At 45.7% G+C, this 15,986-nt stretch overlaps 1 protein-coding gene across 8 annotated transcripts; it reads right to left on the minus strand.

Annotated features, from left to right (window-relative positions):
* Positions 1–3,127: 3,127 nt before the first annotated feature.
* Positions 3,128–9,737, minus strand: LOC109755803 (uncharacterized). Of its 8 annotated transcripts, none has more exons than XM_073500051.1 (7): positions 9,432–9,737; positions 9,265–9,338; positions 6,626–8,221; positions 6,397–6,529; positions 3,885–3,958; positions 3,526–3,725; positions 3,128–3,396 (listed from the first exon to the last, which is right to left on the minus strand). In XM_073500051.1, exons 3-6 carry the CDS (start codon positions 6,721–6,723, stop codon positions 3,629–3,631), a joined length of 402 nt encoding a protein of 133 aa, XP_073356152.1. In that variant the 5' UTR covers positions 6,724–8,221; positions 9,265–9,338; positions 9,432–9,737; the 3' UTR covers positions 3,128–3,396; positions 3,526–3,628. The 8 variants fall into 8 exon arrangements, 6 of the variants coding, with proteins under 6 accessions (XP_073356152.1, XP_073356154.1, XP_073356153.1 ...); XM_073500053.1 differs by adding an exon at positions 4,141–4,201 and having other exon boundaries at positions 3,128–3,392; positions 9,265–9,735; XM_073500052.1 differs by adding an exon at positions 4,141–4,201 and having other exon boundaries at positions 9,265–9,735.
* Between the last annotated feature and the right edge of the window lie 6,249 nt (positions 9,738–15,986).

The following is a 15,986-nucleotide window of genomic DNA, read 5'->3' on the forward strand; positions in this document are numbered from 1 at the left end:
CAGGGTGTCCGTGGTGTCACGTGCTCGTCTCGGCGTCCGTCGTCGCTACCGCGACGACGTCCGCCTCGACTCGCGTTACCCTAAGATAGACAGGGTGGCAGTGCTGTCACGTGCTCGTCTCGGCGTCCGTCGTCGCTACCGCGACAACGTCCGCCTCGACTCGCGTTACGCTAAGACAGGGTGGCAGTGATGTCACGTGCTTGTCTCGGCGTCCGTCGTCGCTACCGCGACGACGTCCGCCTCGACTCGCGTGACTCTAAGATAGACAGGGTGGCAGTGTTGTCACGTGCTCGTCTCGGTGTCCGTCGTCGCAACCGCGACGACGTCCGCCTCGACTCGCGTTACGCTAATACAGGGTGGCAGTGGTGTCACGTGCTCATCTCGGCGTCCGTCGTCGCTACCGCCACGACGTCCGCCTCGACTCGCGTTACGCTAAGACAGGGTGGCAGTGATGTCACGTGCTCGTCTCGGCGTCCATCGTCGCTACCGCGACGGCGTCCGCCTCGACTCGGGTGACCCTAAGATAGACAGGGTGGCAGCGTTGTCACGTGCTCGTCTCGGCGTCCGTCGTCACTACCGCGACGACGTCCGCCTTGACTCGCGTTACCTAAGATAGACAGGGTTGCAGTGGTGTCACGTGCTCGTCTCGGGGTCCGTCGTCGCTACCGCAGCGACGTCCGCCTCGACTCGCGTTACGCTAACACCGGGATGGCAGTGATGTCACGTGCTCGTCTCGGCGTCCGTCGTCGCTACCGCCACGACGTCCACCTCGACTCGCGTGACCCTAAGATAGACAGGTTGGCAGTGGTGTCACGTGCTCGTCTCGGTGTCCGTCCTCGCTACCGCGACGACGTCCGCCTCGACTCGCGTTACGCTAAGACAAGGTGTCCGTGGTGTCACGTGCTCGTCTCGGCGTCCGTCGTCGCTACCGCGACGACGTCCGCCTCGACTCGCGTTACGCTAAGACAGGGTGGAAGCGGTGTCACGTGCTGGTCTCGGCGTCCGTCGTCGCAACCGCCACGACGTCCGCCTCGACTCGCGTTACGCTAAGACAGGGTGGCAGTGATGTCACGTGCTCGTCTCGGCGTCCGTCGTCGCTACCGCGACGACGTCCGCCTCGACTCGCGTGACTCTAAGATAGACAGGGTGGCAGTGCTGTCACGTGCTCGTCTCGGCGTATAGGTAGGGTGGTAGTGGGGTCACGTGCTCGTCTCGGCGTCCGTCGTCGCAACCGTGACGACGTCCGCCTCGACTCGCGTTATGCTAAGACAGGGTGGCAGTGTTGTCACGTGCTCGTCTCGGCGTCCGTTACGCTAAGATAGACAGGGTGGCAGTGGTGTCACGTGCTCGTCTCGGCGTCCGTCGTCGCTACCGCAGTGACGTCCGCCTCGCCTCGCGTTACGCTAAGACAGGGTGGCAGTGGTGTCACGTGCTCATCTCAGCGTCCGTCGTCGCTACCGCCACGACGTCCGCCTCGACTCGCGTTACGCTAACACAGGGTGGCAGTTGTGTCACGTGCTTGTCTCGGTGTCCTTCCTCGCTACCGCAACGACGTCCGCCTCGACTCGCGTTACGCTAAGACAGGGTGGCAGTGATGTCACGTGCTCGTCTCGGCGTCCGTCGTCGCTACCGCGACGACGTCCGCCTCGACTCGCGTTACGCTAAGACAGGGTGGCAGTGCTGTCACGTGCTCGTCTCGGCGTATAGGTAGGGTGGTAGTGGGGTCACGTGCTCGTCTCGGCGTCCGTCGTCGCTACCGCGACGACGTCCGCCTCGACTCGCGTTACGCTAATATAGACAGGGTGGCAGTGTTGTCACGTGCTCGTCTCGGCGTCCGTCGTCGCTACCGCAGTGACGTCCGCCTCGACTCGCGTTACGCTAAGACAGGGTGGCAGTGGTGTCACGTGCTCGTCTCGGCGTCCGTCGTCGCTACCGCAGTGACGTCCGCCTCGACTCGCGTTACGCTAAGACGGGATGGCAATGGTGTCACGTGCTCGTCTCGGCGTCCGTCCTCGCTACCGCGAAGACGTCCACCTCGACTCACGTTACGCTAAGACAGGGTGGCAGTGATGTCACGTGCTCGTCTCGGCGTCCGTCGTCGCTACCGCCACGACGTCCACCTCGTCTCGGCGTATAGGTAGGGTGGTAGTGGGGTCACGTGCTCGTCTCGGCGTCCGTCGTCGCTACCGCGACGACGTCCGCCTCGACACGCGTTACGCTAAGACAGGGTGGAACTGGTGTCACGTGCTCATCTCGGTGTCCGTCGACGCTACCGCGACGACGTCCGCCTCGACTCGCGTTACGCTAAGACAGGGTTGAAGTGGTGTCACGTGCTCGTCTCGACGTCCGTCGTCGCTACCGCCACGACGTCCGCCTCGACTCACGTTACGCTAAGACAGGGTGGCAATGATGTCACGTGCTCGTCTCGGCGTCCGTCGTCACTACCGCGACAACGTCCGCCTCGACTCGCGTTACCCTAAGATAGACAGGGTGGCAGTGGTGTCACGTGCTCGTCTCGGCGTCCGTCGTCGCTACCGCAGCGACGTCCGCCTCGACTCGCGTTACGCTAAGACAGGGTGGCAGTGGTGTCACGTGCTCGTCTCGGCGTCCGTCGTCGCTACCGCGACGACGTCCGCCTCGACTCGCGTTACGCTAAGACAGGGTGGCAATGCTGTCACGTGCTCGTCTCGGCGTCCATCGTCGCTACCGCGACGACGTCCACCTCGACTCGCGTTACTCTAAGATAGGTAGGGTGGAAGTGGTGTCACGTGCTCGTCTCGGCCTCCGTCGTCGCTACCGCGACGACGTCCGCCTCGACTCGCGTTATGCTAAGACGGGGTGACAGTGGTGTCACGTGCTCGTCTCGGCATCCGTCGTCGCTACCGCGACGACGTCCGCCTCGACTCGCGTTACGCTAAGACAGGGTGGCAGTGGTGTCACGTGCTCGTCTCGGCGTCCGTCGTCGCTACCGCGATGACGTCCACCTCGACTCGCGTTACGCTAAGACAGGGTGGAAGTCTCTTTGAAATTCTTTATTACAAGCTGCGCTTCGTCAGCAATCAGGCCAATTTGGTTGTTTGGGCTGAGGACTTCGAACATTTTCTTCCTAAAGTTTGAGACAACAGTGTACCAAAAGCCATATGAGCTTAAAGGTGGGGAAAAAAGCCCTGTTCATTGATCCAAAAATAAAAACGATATTACCACAAAAAATTTATGTTGACTTCTGACTGAAAATTGAAAAGAAATGGGATTTGCAAGGAGGCTATAGAATTATATGGCTCGTATGTTGGACTACAAAAATACGATGTCAATTCGGTCAAGCTGGAACCCTATCATTCTCTCCCTCAGGTGAACAGATAACGCCATTGGAGTTTCAAATGCCTTTTGGAATACTGTCTGAAAAAATTTGAACCGATCAAAGATTCATAAAAGGCACAGAAGGGTGGGGGCACGCAAAACAAATGACAAAGTGTTTGGATGGAAAAAAAAAGAGTATTCTCTGCACATATTTATGTTTGTACTTACAGCAATGTCGCATTCGACATAGTATCTTGACCAGTAACTTTGCGGGAGAAGATTCAGCCTCTCCTTTTCGGTTTGCTCGACCATTACTGATTTTCCCAACATATTAATCACGTAACGATTGTCCCGGCCATACACTTGCATGCTCAGGCCAAGAACCCCTATGTTCAACCCATGTCGAACCCATTTGTAGTATTCTTGGGCTGCCACAAAATGAAAAGGTAGAAAATGCAGAGTAAAAAGGAAGCTTGAAGGAAACAAAATAGAATGAAAAAGCACAGCAAAATTGCTTGTTATACATAGAGTACATCCCCATTGAGGAGAAAAAAGAAAAAAGAAAAAGGAGGTTGTTACTGAGATACCTCTTTTCAGATATGTCAACCTGAATATCATCCCTGATGTTCTGTTGTTTTTGTAGTCTAAGGATCAATTTCTCCTACACAAAAGCACAATAAAAAATTAGGAGTAGCGAGACAATGAGTTGTCTGTTTTTGCTAAAAGGGGGGTAAACTGATGTAAAATAATGGCAGCTGCTGATTTCTTTCAACAATGTTCAAAAGGAGTGCCAGGAAAAATTAATGGTGGCTGCTAAAAGGGGGTAAACTGAGGTAAAATAACTCAGCTCCCGAAGACCTATCCAGAGCTGAGTTCTGTCTTGTGGGTCTGTTTCAACTCTGACCTGCAAAATGGAAAGGAGTAGCAGGCACCAGATTAGAAACCTACAATTTATAACTAAAACAAAATCATAATTTATGACAAAAATTGAAGATGACCGCAGGTACTAAAATGAGACAGCACATACAAGCATGCATATTTCATATTAAAAAAATTATGGTGGGCAACAGAGATCATTCAGCACACCAATGTCTCATCAAGGATTATCCAAGAACTCTCCTAGCTTAATGCTCAATGTATATACAGACTGTGCTCTATCTCTGTTGCTTGAACAATATTCAGAGCTCAATTTCTTTGAATAAATGTTCAGAATTCATACAATAATTTGCTACCGAAACAAAACGATTTTTCAGAGAATTAGCTCATTCTCTGAACAATGGCAGCTGATTTCCTTGCATAGTGTTCATAGAATAACTTGCTACAGAAAAACAAAACAATGTTCACAGAATTAGTACTCTCTCTGTAGAAGAAATATAAGAGAGTTTAGATCACTACTTCTAGACGTATATATTCCTTTACGGACGGAGTACATTCTTCAACAAATGGTAGCTGCTGATTTCTTTGAATAGTGTTCAGAATTTCGTCCAAAAAAGATTCCACTAAAGAATAAAAATGAACTGCTAGTCTTAGTTCATTGACTGAAAAAATGTCATTGTTTCAGAGATGCATATAGGGATTTCCTTTTTCCCATCTCCACAGCCGGTTCCGATACTTGTATGGATTTTCGCAGAGATGCGCTCCCGAACACTGCTACTTGGTGCTCTGCCATCAACGAAAGACGAGACTGAGGCGCATGAGTAGCTGTTGAACCTATTTTTCTGAAACAGTAAACAATCTTCTTTTCTGAGTACAGAGCCAGCAAGGTGCCCTGCTTTTCTTCAGTTTGAGATCCATATTCCTCCTATTTTCTTGTCCAGCATCCTCACTGGATTAATCTTCCCAAGAAAATTAAATCATCTTCTTCCTCCTCATGCTGAAAACAGAGCAAGCTGTGTGTAACGGGAACTACCTATCCATCCTAGCTTCATGAGAGCAGAGCTGCCAAAAATTGACATCAATGTGCTGCTCCCTGTCAAATCTAGGTGTTCGTGAGCTCGGAGACGGTGGCCGTCGTCAGCTATGGACTCGTCGGAAAGGAAGAGGAGAGGGGGGGAGCGGGCGGTACCAGGACATCCTCGGAGGCGACGCGGACGGCACTGGGAAGCTTGGTGATGCGGGTGGGGACGCACGGCGGGAGTTCAAGCCCAGGCAGGAGGACGTACGGCCACCGAACAGCCGCCGCCTCGCCGAATTGGCCGCAGCCGCCCCTGGACCTCGTGGGGCCCGTGCGGCCGCTGCGCCTCGTCGTATTGGCCGCTGCCGCCCGTGCGGACGTGGCGCCTCGCCGTAATCACCACTGACCTCGCGTGCGCTTGCGCGGCCGCGGCGCCTCGCCCTATTCGCCGCTGACCTCGCGGGCGCTCGCGCGGCCGCGGCGTCTCGCCGTATTGGTCGCTACCGCGAGGGAGGAGCCGCCGGCCAAGAGGGGAAGCGGCAGGGCGAAAGGGAAAAGGGGATAGATAGCGGCCGGGTGGGATTTTCCAAATAAGGAAACGAGCTAGAAAGGGGAAGGGAATAGGACGCTCTCCGCGCGGTCGGAATCGATCGCTCCCGCGATCGATCGCCAAGGAGTCGTTTCGGATACATTCTCTCAAGACATAACCAAACTCTCTCAATAGTGTGTAGAAATACTACTCCCTCCGTCCGCGTATAAGTGTACATCCGCCTCGACTCGCGTTACGCTAAGACAGGGTGGCAGTGATGTCACGTTCTTGTCTCGGCGTCCGTCGTCGCTACCGCGACGACGTCCGCCTCGACTCGCGTGACCCTAAAATAGACAGGGTGGCAGTGTTGTCACGTGCTCGTCTCGGCGTCCGTCGTCGCTACCGCGACGACGTCCGCCTCGACTCGCGTTACGCTAAGACGGGGTGGCAGCTCCGTCGAGAGATCAAACCGCCTCCAGTAAGTACCATCTCACAGAATTATTATAGTTGGCTCCTCAACTATAATTTGGGGTTGTGGAACAGCTTCCATAGGTCCTAAGTCCATTAAGAAGCAAATGGCACTGCAATATGGTATCCACTTGGAGTTTGTAGATCAAATGATGTTTCACATAATATTTTGCCTGAGTACCTAAGTAATTCTGTCAAAAAAAAGTACCTCATTGATCAGGTAGAGATGGCTTCGTCCGGCCGCAACTAAGAAATACTCAATATTTGTGTCTTCACGTGATGATTGGAACTTAAGATCATCTTTATCATTAAAGATTTCTGCAGAAAGTTGGTCTCCTTTACTTCTAAGACAAACAGATATTAGCAAGGTGAGAAGTAATAAAAATAATGAATCTTCATAAACTTGAGAATTAGTCTGAAATCAGTGGTGGCCCCACCATTGGGACAAGCAGGGCCGGCTGGCCCAGGTCTCAAGCGGCAGAGCAAGGTACTCGCCTATCCAAAGAACAGCGGGCACATCGCCATTGAGCTTCATAGTCGTCCATCACCCTAAAAAACATAAATTCTGGGTCTACGACAATCTATAATGATATTATAAAGTCATCCTCTTTAACTTTATATTTGCATTCTCTGTTGTGTAGGAATAATCAATGAAAATAAAAAAGGTGGGCCCTATAGCAAGGAATTTGAGAAACCTGCCAAGGTGGCTAAAACAAATCCAATATGCAATCCAACAAGATGATCCATCACTAATCGTGAACCTTTTATCTGTGGTATCTCAAGAATGTTACAACTAAAAAGGCAACAATTCTAATTAGGCACAAGAGGAGGAGAATGAAACAAGCGAGACAAGAAAAATAGACAGCCTTCAATCATGCATAGGGATGTCCCACACTAAACAGCTACACCAAAAGAACAACCTTTGATCCACGTGAAGTAAGAAAATATTCACAAAGTTTTACCCTTATGTGTATCATCATCCATTTGGTTCTAAATTTTACCACTAATGATGCACACTTGGTAGTATAGTATACATGAAGCAAATTATGTACCTTGCTTATGCTTTGCACATCAATTCTTCTATCTTTGTCCACCGATCTTTTTTACCATAAAAATATTCCTTCATTAACTCAATGGATTTGATGTACTAAAATTATATCCTACACATTTTACCGTGAACAAGTGGTTATAAAGTCCATCGCCCATGCATTTCCATATATTCAAGTGTAGCTAATTTAAATTGTGCTATTAAATCACAAAAACATGTTACATTTAGTTCTACCTATAGCTATGAAGTATGCTTTCAATAAATCATGATAAAACATACCCATGCACTCTATCTAAACCAATACTAAGGGAAAAAATGTTTCATTGCCATAAGGAACAATGTCATGTACATTGACCACCGCCACGAGTAATAAATTTCTTATGAAGAAAATTCCATATCTTACTTCTACTAATTGGTATTTATGTTTATGGAGGGCAATTAACTCAACAGACAAAGCTAAAGAGGCAAGACTACATAGAAAAGAAAAATACAAAGCAAGAGGGTTGCAGAACAATCGACAAAAAAAAGCACTAATCAGCCGGACTGGTGAGACTATGAGGTAAGCAAGAACAAAATACAATCAACATCTAAAATCTGGACATTCATGAACCTCATTTATGTTATGTACATGTACATGACTAAAACTAATAAAAAGTGTACATTACTAAAAGTAACAAAAAAATGTACATGAAAGAAACAAACCCCAAATACTTTTTTCAGTATCAACAATACGAGACATTACTAATATTAAAATTGATGGTAAATTCAGAAACTTGGACAGGACATTGGAAAGGAATGGTATGGAAACTTGGGACTTCGAAAAAACAAGATACAAGTGTGAATGATGGGGTGGAATTTTTTGGTACGACGAAAGAACGATAGGTAGAGCGAAAAGCATGCCATCTTTGGGACTATGGTACCAACAGGGAAACGTTGCTTGCCACCATTCAGAGAGCCACCTATTTACCTTGCACTGCAAACAATCCTGAAAATAAAAACAGACTTAGCTATGCTAACATGGTATGGCAGGACATATATGGTCTACTACTGTACCGAAGTATTGCAAACATGCATCAATGTTTGGACGAAATAGTTCATTAATACCAAACATGGATAATCTATATTATGTGACTTCATCGGCACATTGTTATATTTTATATGTACAACGGATTAAATCTTAATTTGTATTGAAACTATAGCTAACCATAAATATACTAATTATTTATTAATTTTGTTAAATATTAATAGGGGTAGAGGGGCTAACACTGCCAATGTCAGTCCCAAGTCCGGAAAAGGTGGAAGGGGAATAAATGAATTAACACTACGCTGTAAGATGTATTTGTGACTCATAAGTTACTATCTGTAATTCAATACTATGATCATTTAGTACCTTTACCATAAGTCAATCGAAAGAAAATCAAGAGCAGACAGTATACATAATGGTATAAAACCATAAATTGAAACGTTAATCGCTAAAAAGCACTACCTTATTTGATTATATTAGTTCAATCGCGATAAGAGGAAGGAGGACTTGCAGGTGAAAATATACGATGACCTAGCCGGGCTGCCTCTATGGCTCTGTCAACGATGAAGGCAAATTTTTGGACTGCATCACTTTGGGACAGCAATGACACATCCAGGTCAGAACTTGGGGAGAACAATACCCCCACGAACCTCACACTTGCATAGGATAGAAGCTAGCACATCGCGTACATGCATGCAGACGGCAAAAGTGCCGCCGAATTCGACGAGCTCTCAAGTCCGCCGGTTCAGTTATCATGTGTGCGTAGACATATACATACATTCTTTCTAATTTCACTCACTAATTACTATCTACCTCATTCAAGACTTATAGAGCCCTTAAAAAGGAATCACATGTTTTTGCAAGATTTCAAGGAAAAATGAAGAAACATTTTGACTTAACAGGCATTTCCTTAAATACATTATGTTGGTTCAATCGCAAAAACAAAGGAAATGGTTACAAAATAAATAAATATATGACTCAGTGAGGAAAAGAAAAATGGGGACCTGCAGGTCGAACTTCGAAGAATGTTGGAGATGTGGAGGATGCATCTGGCTGGCGCTCTAGGCGCAGAAAACGTCTACAGCATCCTCATACTAAAATGGATCAAACTGGCTGCGGGAGACTAAATCCACACCAACATCACCTGCACCGACGCCGAGAGTAACATCACCTTGCAGATCGACGATCTCGCCTCCTCCCTTGTGCAGCTCCACCTTGGCCCTACTACCCCCTCCATCGCCGTTCACGAGACAAACCAGCCACCGTCGGAGGTCACCCTATGGCCGATCCAGCGAATCGAGCGGTGGGGGTCGCTACAAATGAGGACGAGCAAGCTCAGGGCACCGAATTAGTGCAGCAAGCTGATGGGAGCTATCCAGCGGCAGCAATCTAGGAGTGAGCGGAGAGAAAGGGGATCAGGCAAGAGCAACATGTGACTGTGTCAAAGTGTGAATGGAAAAGAATATGTGTGTTCGTTAGGTGCCTAGGTCCATCTGCGTGAGCCTGTATTCCACCAGCAGAAAAATTTAACCTTTTCAAAAACAATACTCTACAAAAAAAAATCTACTCAGAAGTCGAGAATGCTATACATAATAGGGAAAACGAAGACATACCATCGTGGGACCTATGAAACCAAAAACGTTTTTTACATGTACTTATATAGTAGCGTGCACAATGTTTTTCTATAATTATAAAATGGAGGATGTTTCTCTTCTTGAAACTGGACAATCTGAAAGCAAACTATGCTAACGTCAAATTACAAGACACCATGCATTGGTACAGCTGAGCGCACTTGTCCATTTTTCCAAGAAAAAGGTGAATTTTAATCCACTAAAATAGGATTAAGATCTTTAAGACAAATTTCCAGGCGCAATTTGGTAAATAGCGCAGCCAATAAACGGTGCTACTCAGATTCTGAGTAGCTAACTATGAATAACTTTATTTTGATTAAGCGCATGTGTCTTAACTTAACTAAATCAAATTATCATAGAAAGAAATACCTACCAAAGATGGCTTAAAGGATATGTACTATAACTTTAAAACCAAATTAAAACAAGATCACTTACGGTACAATAGTCACTATATATACCTAACAATCTGGCACCGCATTACCAATTCTACCCATTAATGCCTGCACGAAAACAACTAGAACTATTGAATTTGTGTTTATAGAAAAAACAAAACAATGCAAAATGGTAAAAACACAAAAAAAATACAAATATAATCATAACTACGTGACTGATCATAAAATATAATTAGTGCGCCATGCATAACACATATATTTATATACTGGTAAAAACCAAAACATAACAACGATAAAACTGTGTTCACCTAAGTCTTATATTCGAAAATGGCACCACAATATCAATTCCGCTTTCTTTAGACAATGAATCATATGTCCTCATCAATCAACTTTATTAATTTCTAGCCCGTGCATCGAGCGGGCCACTTTACTAGTGATTTGTAACAACGGAAGAGGGTCTAACCTTCTCTGCACATGCCAGAAACTTCCTTGCAGTGTCCACAGAATCAAACGTGAGTAGCTTAATGCATGGAGATTGATGGTGACAACGAGCAGATAGATCTTCAACCACCCCGCTCCATTCGTTTCCACTGATGGTCTTAGGGAGCTACAAGAGGAAGAAACGACTCAAATTGACCTCCGGATAAAAATCCTTCATTCCAAGTCATAGCCCGAGAGAGAGAAGAGAGGCATACCCGGGTGGTGAATTAGTAGTCGCCGGAGGAGGAACCGCTGGAGATGTCTTTGAAGAAGACCATGGCGACCCCGACGGTAGGATGCGAGACGACGAGAGCGAGGAAGCGGCTATAGCTTAGCAAGGAAGGAAGGAAGGAGGAAACAGGGGAAATGTGACTTGTGGTCGGGGAGAAAAGGGGGTGGGGAAGGGGGGAAGGGGGCGGGGGTAGATATTTTGGCGGTAGGCCAAATTTTGGAAATGTGGAGGGAAACTTTGCGTGTGGTGCCGCCGGACCATTCACTTTGAACGATTGTATGCATCGCAAACGATTCTTCTGCTTTACGCGCATGGGATGAGTTTGATAATTCAAATTTTGGTCTCAAGCCATGGGCACATTCACTTTGAACGCGCGCGGTGCCGTCGGACCATTCAATTTGAACGATTGTGTGCAACGCAAACGATTCTTCTGCTTTATGCGCATGGGATGCGTTTCATAATTCAAATTTTGATGGAAATTTCCCCGGGTACGTCATTGCATAATTTAACATCGCTTGCTAATTTGGGCACACAAAAGAGCGTGCAGCAGACAGACCACACTTACTGAATCGAGAAGTTTTAGTAATTACACAGAGCCAGTTGACCTAAACATCGCTCTAACAAAAGACCAGCATTAAAAACAAAGCCTAAGTACGCATAATTAAAAATCCATGTAGGATCGAAAGTATGTCTAGAGGGGGGTGATTAGACTACTGGACCAAATAAAAATCTAGCCTTTTCCTAATTTTAAGTCTTGGCAGATTTTAGCAACTTAGCACAATTCAAGTAATCAACCTACACATGCAATTCTAAGAGTATAGCAGCAGAATGTAAAACAATTGCATATGAAGGTAAAGGGAGGAGTTTGGAGGGAGCAAACGCAATGTAGACACGGAAATTTTTTATCCGTGGTTCCGATAGGTGGTGCTATCATACATCCATGTTGATGGAGACTTCAACCCACGAAGGGCAACGGTTACGCGAGTCCACGGAGGGCTCCACCCTCGAAGGGTCCACGAAGAAGCAACCTTGTCTATCCCACCATGGCCATCGCCCACGAAGGACTTGCCTCAGTAGGGTAGATCTTCACGAAGTAGGCGATCTCCTTGCCCATACAAACTCCTTGGTTCAACTCCACAATCTTGAAGGAGGCTCCCAAGTGACACCTAGCCAATCTAGGAGACACCACTCTCCAAAAGGTAATAGATGGTGTGTTGATGATGAACTCCTTGCTCTTGTGCTTTAAATGATAGTCTGCCCAACACTCAGCTCTCTCTCATAGGATTGGATTTGGTAGAAAGATGATTTGAGTGGAAAGCAACTTGGGAAGGCTAGAGATCAAGATTTATGTGGTTGGAATGGAATATCTTGGTCTCAACACAAGTGTAGGTGGTTCTCTCTCAAAAAATGTATGTTGGAAGTTTAGGCATGTTTTGATGGCTCTCTCCACGAATGAAGAGTGGGCGGAGGGGTATATATAGCCTCCACACAAAATCTAACTGTTACACACAAATCACCAAACTCGGTGGGACCGAATCAAAAAACTCGGTCAGACCTATTTAGTTCAAAATGTGAACGTTAGGATTCTCGGTGGGACCGACATGTCAACTCGGTGGGACCGATATCATTAGGTTAGGGCATAACGTAATCTCGGTTGGACCGATTACTCAAACTCGGTGGGTCCGATTTTGGTAATAAGCAAACAGAGAGTTGGTCAGGCAAACTCGGTGGGACTGATTCGCTCATCTCGGTTAGACCGAAACGTTACGAAGGGGAAACAGAGAGTTTGCATTGCAATCTCGGTGGGACCGATCGCTCATCTCGGTTGGACCGAAACGTTACGAAGGGAAACAGATAGGTTGCAATCCCATCTCGGTGAGACCGAGATCCCTATCGGTGAGACCGGAGTGACTAGGGTTTGTGGCAGTGGCTATGTCAAGTGAACTCGGTGGTGTCGGATAGAAAGTTTCGGTGGGGCCGAGTTTGACTTTTGGTTTGGGACATATGTGGATATGAGAAAGTAATTGAGGGTTTTTGGAGCATATCACTAAGCATTTTGAGCAAGTAACTCATTAAGCAACACCTCACCCCCTTTTAATAGTATTGGCTTTTCCTATGGACTCAATGTGATCTTGGATCACTAAAAATAAAATGTAGAGTCTTGGACTTTGAAGCTTGAGCCAATCTTTTGTCCTTAGCATTTTGAGGGGTCCACATTCCTTATCCATGCCATGCCAATCATTGAACTTTCCTGAAATATTTATCTTGTAATGGCATTAGTTCAATGAGCTATATGTTGTTAATCATTACCAAAACCACCCAGGGATAGTTGCACTTTCAATCTCCCCCTTTTTGGTAATTGATGACAACATATAGATCAAAGCTTCGACAAATGATAATAAGATTGAAATACATCGTTGCTTTGAGAAGTATGTGACCAACAAGAGCTCCCCCTAAATTTGTGCATTATTTAAAATTTGCTTTGGACTGCAAATGCACAATGTGTTAGGATCATGGGTCACTCTTCCATGTCACATACATCTTGGTGGAGCGCTCAAAATGATAATAATTAAAAACATGCACTCATCACCAAGCAAAGTGAATGATCATATATAAGATATAAAAGATAGTATCATCCAAACAAGCATTAAGGTAGCAAATGATCAATCACATGATCATCCAAGTACCTCACAAAAGACATAATGTAGCAAGCAAACACACAATAAAGTTCAAGCAAGTAAAATGCAAAGAGAGACAAAAAAACACTCTCTCTCTCTCTCTCGAAGACTATGATCTATACATATTTCTCCCCCTTTGGCAACATGTACCAAAAAGATAAAAATATGCATAGTGCTATGCGTCTCTCAAGCTTGGTCTTCATGAGGTGGTGTAGAGATGACTGATACGTCTCCAACGTATCTATAATTTATGAAGTATTCATGCTATTATATTATCTATTTTAGATGTTTATGGGCTTTACTAAACACTTTTATATTCTTTTTGGGACTAACCTATTAACCGGAGGCCCAGCCCAAATTGTTGTTTTCTTGCCTATTTCAGTGTTTCGGAGAAAAGGAATATCAAACGGAGTCCAAACGGAATGAAACCTTTGGGAGAGTTATTTTTGGAACGGAAGCAATCCAGGAGACTTGGAGTAGACGTCAGGGAAGCTTCGAGGAAGCCACGAGGCAGGGAGGCGCGCCCTACCCCCCTGGGCGCGCCCCCCACCCTCGTGGGCCCCTTGTGGCTCCCCTGACCAACTTCTTTCACCTATATATATCCATATATCCTAAAAACATCGGAGAGCAGAATAGATCGGGAGTTTCGCCGTCGCAAGCCTCTGTAAACACCAAAAACCAATCGGGACCCTGTTCCGGCACCCTGCCGGAGGGGGGAACCCTCACCAGTGGCCATCTTCATCATCCCGGCGCTCTCTATGACAAGGAGGGAGTAGTTCACCCTCGGGGCTGAGGGTATGTACCAGTAGCTATGTGTTTGATCTCTCTCTCTCGTGTTCTTGAGATGGTACGATCTTGATGTATCACGAGCTTTGCTATTATAGTTGGATCTTATGATGTTCCTCCCCCTCTACTCTCTTGTAATGGATTGAGTTTTCCCTTTGAAGTGATCTTATCGGATTGAGTCTTTAAGGATTTGAGAACACTTTATGTATGTCTTGCGTGTGCTTATCTATGGTGACAATGGGATATTCACGTGATCCACTTGATGTATGTTTTGGTGATCAACTTGCGGGTTCCGCTCGTGAACTTATGCATAGGGGTTGGCACACGTTTTCGTCTTGACTCTCCGGTAGAAACTTTGGGGCACTCTTTGAAGTTCTATGTGTTGGTTGAATAGATGAATCTGAGATTGTTTGATGCATATCGTATAATCATACCCACGGATACTTGAGGTGACATTGGAGTATCTAGGTGACATTAGGGTTTTGGTTGATTTGTGTCTTAAGGTGTTATTCTAGTATGAACTCTATGATAGATCGATCCGAAAGAATAACTTTGAGGTGGTTTCATACCCTACAATAACCCAAGGCATCCCAAGATAATATTTCAAGAAGTATCAAGCGTCTAAGCTTGGGGATGCCCCGGTTGGCATCTCACCTTTCTTCTTCGACAACTATCGGTTAGTATCGGTTGATCCTAAGTTTTTGCTTCTTCACGTGATGTTTGCTATTCTTATAATGTCATTTTATTTCGTTTTGCTTGCTATTTTAATAAAATATCAAGATCTGAAATTCTTAAATGAGAGAGAGTCTTCACATAGCTACATAATTATTTAACTACTCATTGATCTTCACTTATATCTTTTTGGATTAGTTTGTCATTTACTCGTGTGATTCACTTATATCCTATGAGTAAATAGTTGAATGAGCGAATATCATAAATCTGAAATTATATATGTTTCATATGCTTATCCCATGGGGAGTAATGACTTCACATATAAGAAGTAGAGGTGGTAAATTTATTGAAGGTTAACAAACATTGTATTGGTCACTTGAACAATTCATGAAAGAATATTGAGGGAAGAGAGATTTCACATATAAATATACTATCTTGGACATCTTTTATGATTGTGAGCACTCATTAAAATATGACATGTTAAAAGGTTGATGTTGGACAAGGAAGACAACGTAATGGGTTATGTTTTCTTATATCTGAAATAAAGTATATTGTCATGGATCATTCAACATGCTGAGCTTGCCTTTCCCCCTCATGCTAGCCAAATTCTTTGCACCAAGTAGAGATACTACTTGTGCTTCCGAACATCCCTTAAACCAGTATTGCCATGAGAGTCCACCATACCTACCTATGGATTGAGTAAGATCCTTCAACTAAGTTGTCATCGGTGCATGCAATAAAAATTGCTCTCTAAATATGTATGATCTATTAGTGTGGAGAAAATAAGCATTATACGATCTTGTGATGTGGAAGTAATAAAAGCGACGGACTGCATAATAAAGGTCCCTATCACAA

Source organism: Aegilops tauschii, chromosome 5, assembly GCF_002575655.3.
Source record: "Aegilops tauschii subsp. strangulata cultivar AL8/78 chromosome 5, Aet v6.0, whole genome shotgun sequence".
Taxonomy (NCBI): Eukaryota; Viridiplantae; Streptophyta; class Magnoliopsida; order Poales; family Poaceae; genus Aegilops; species Aegilops tauschii.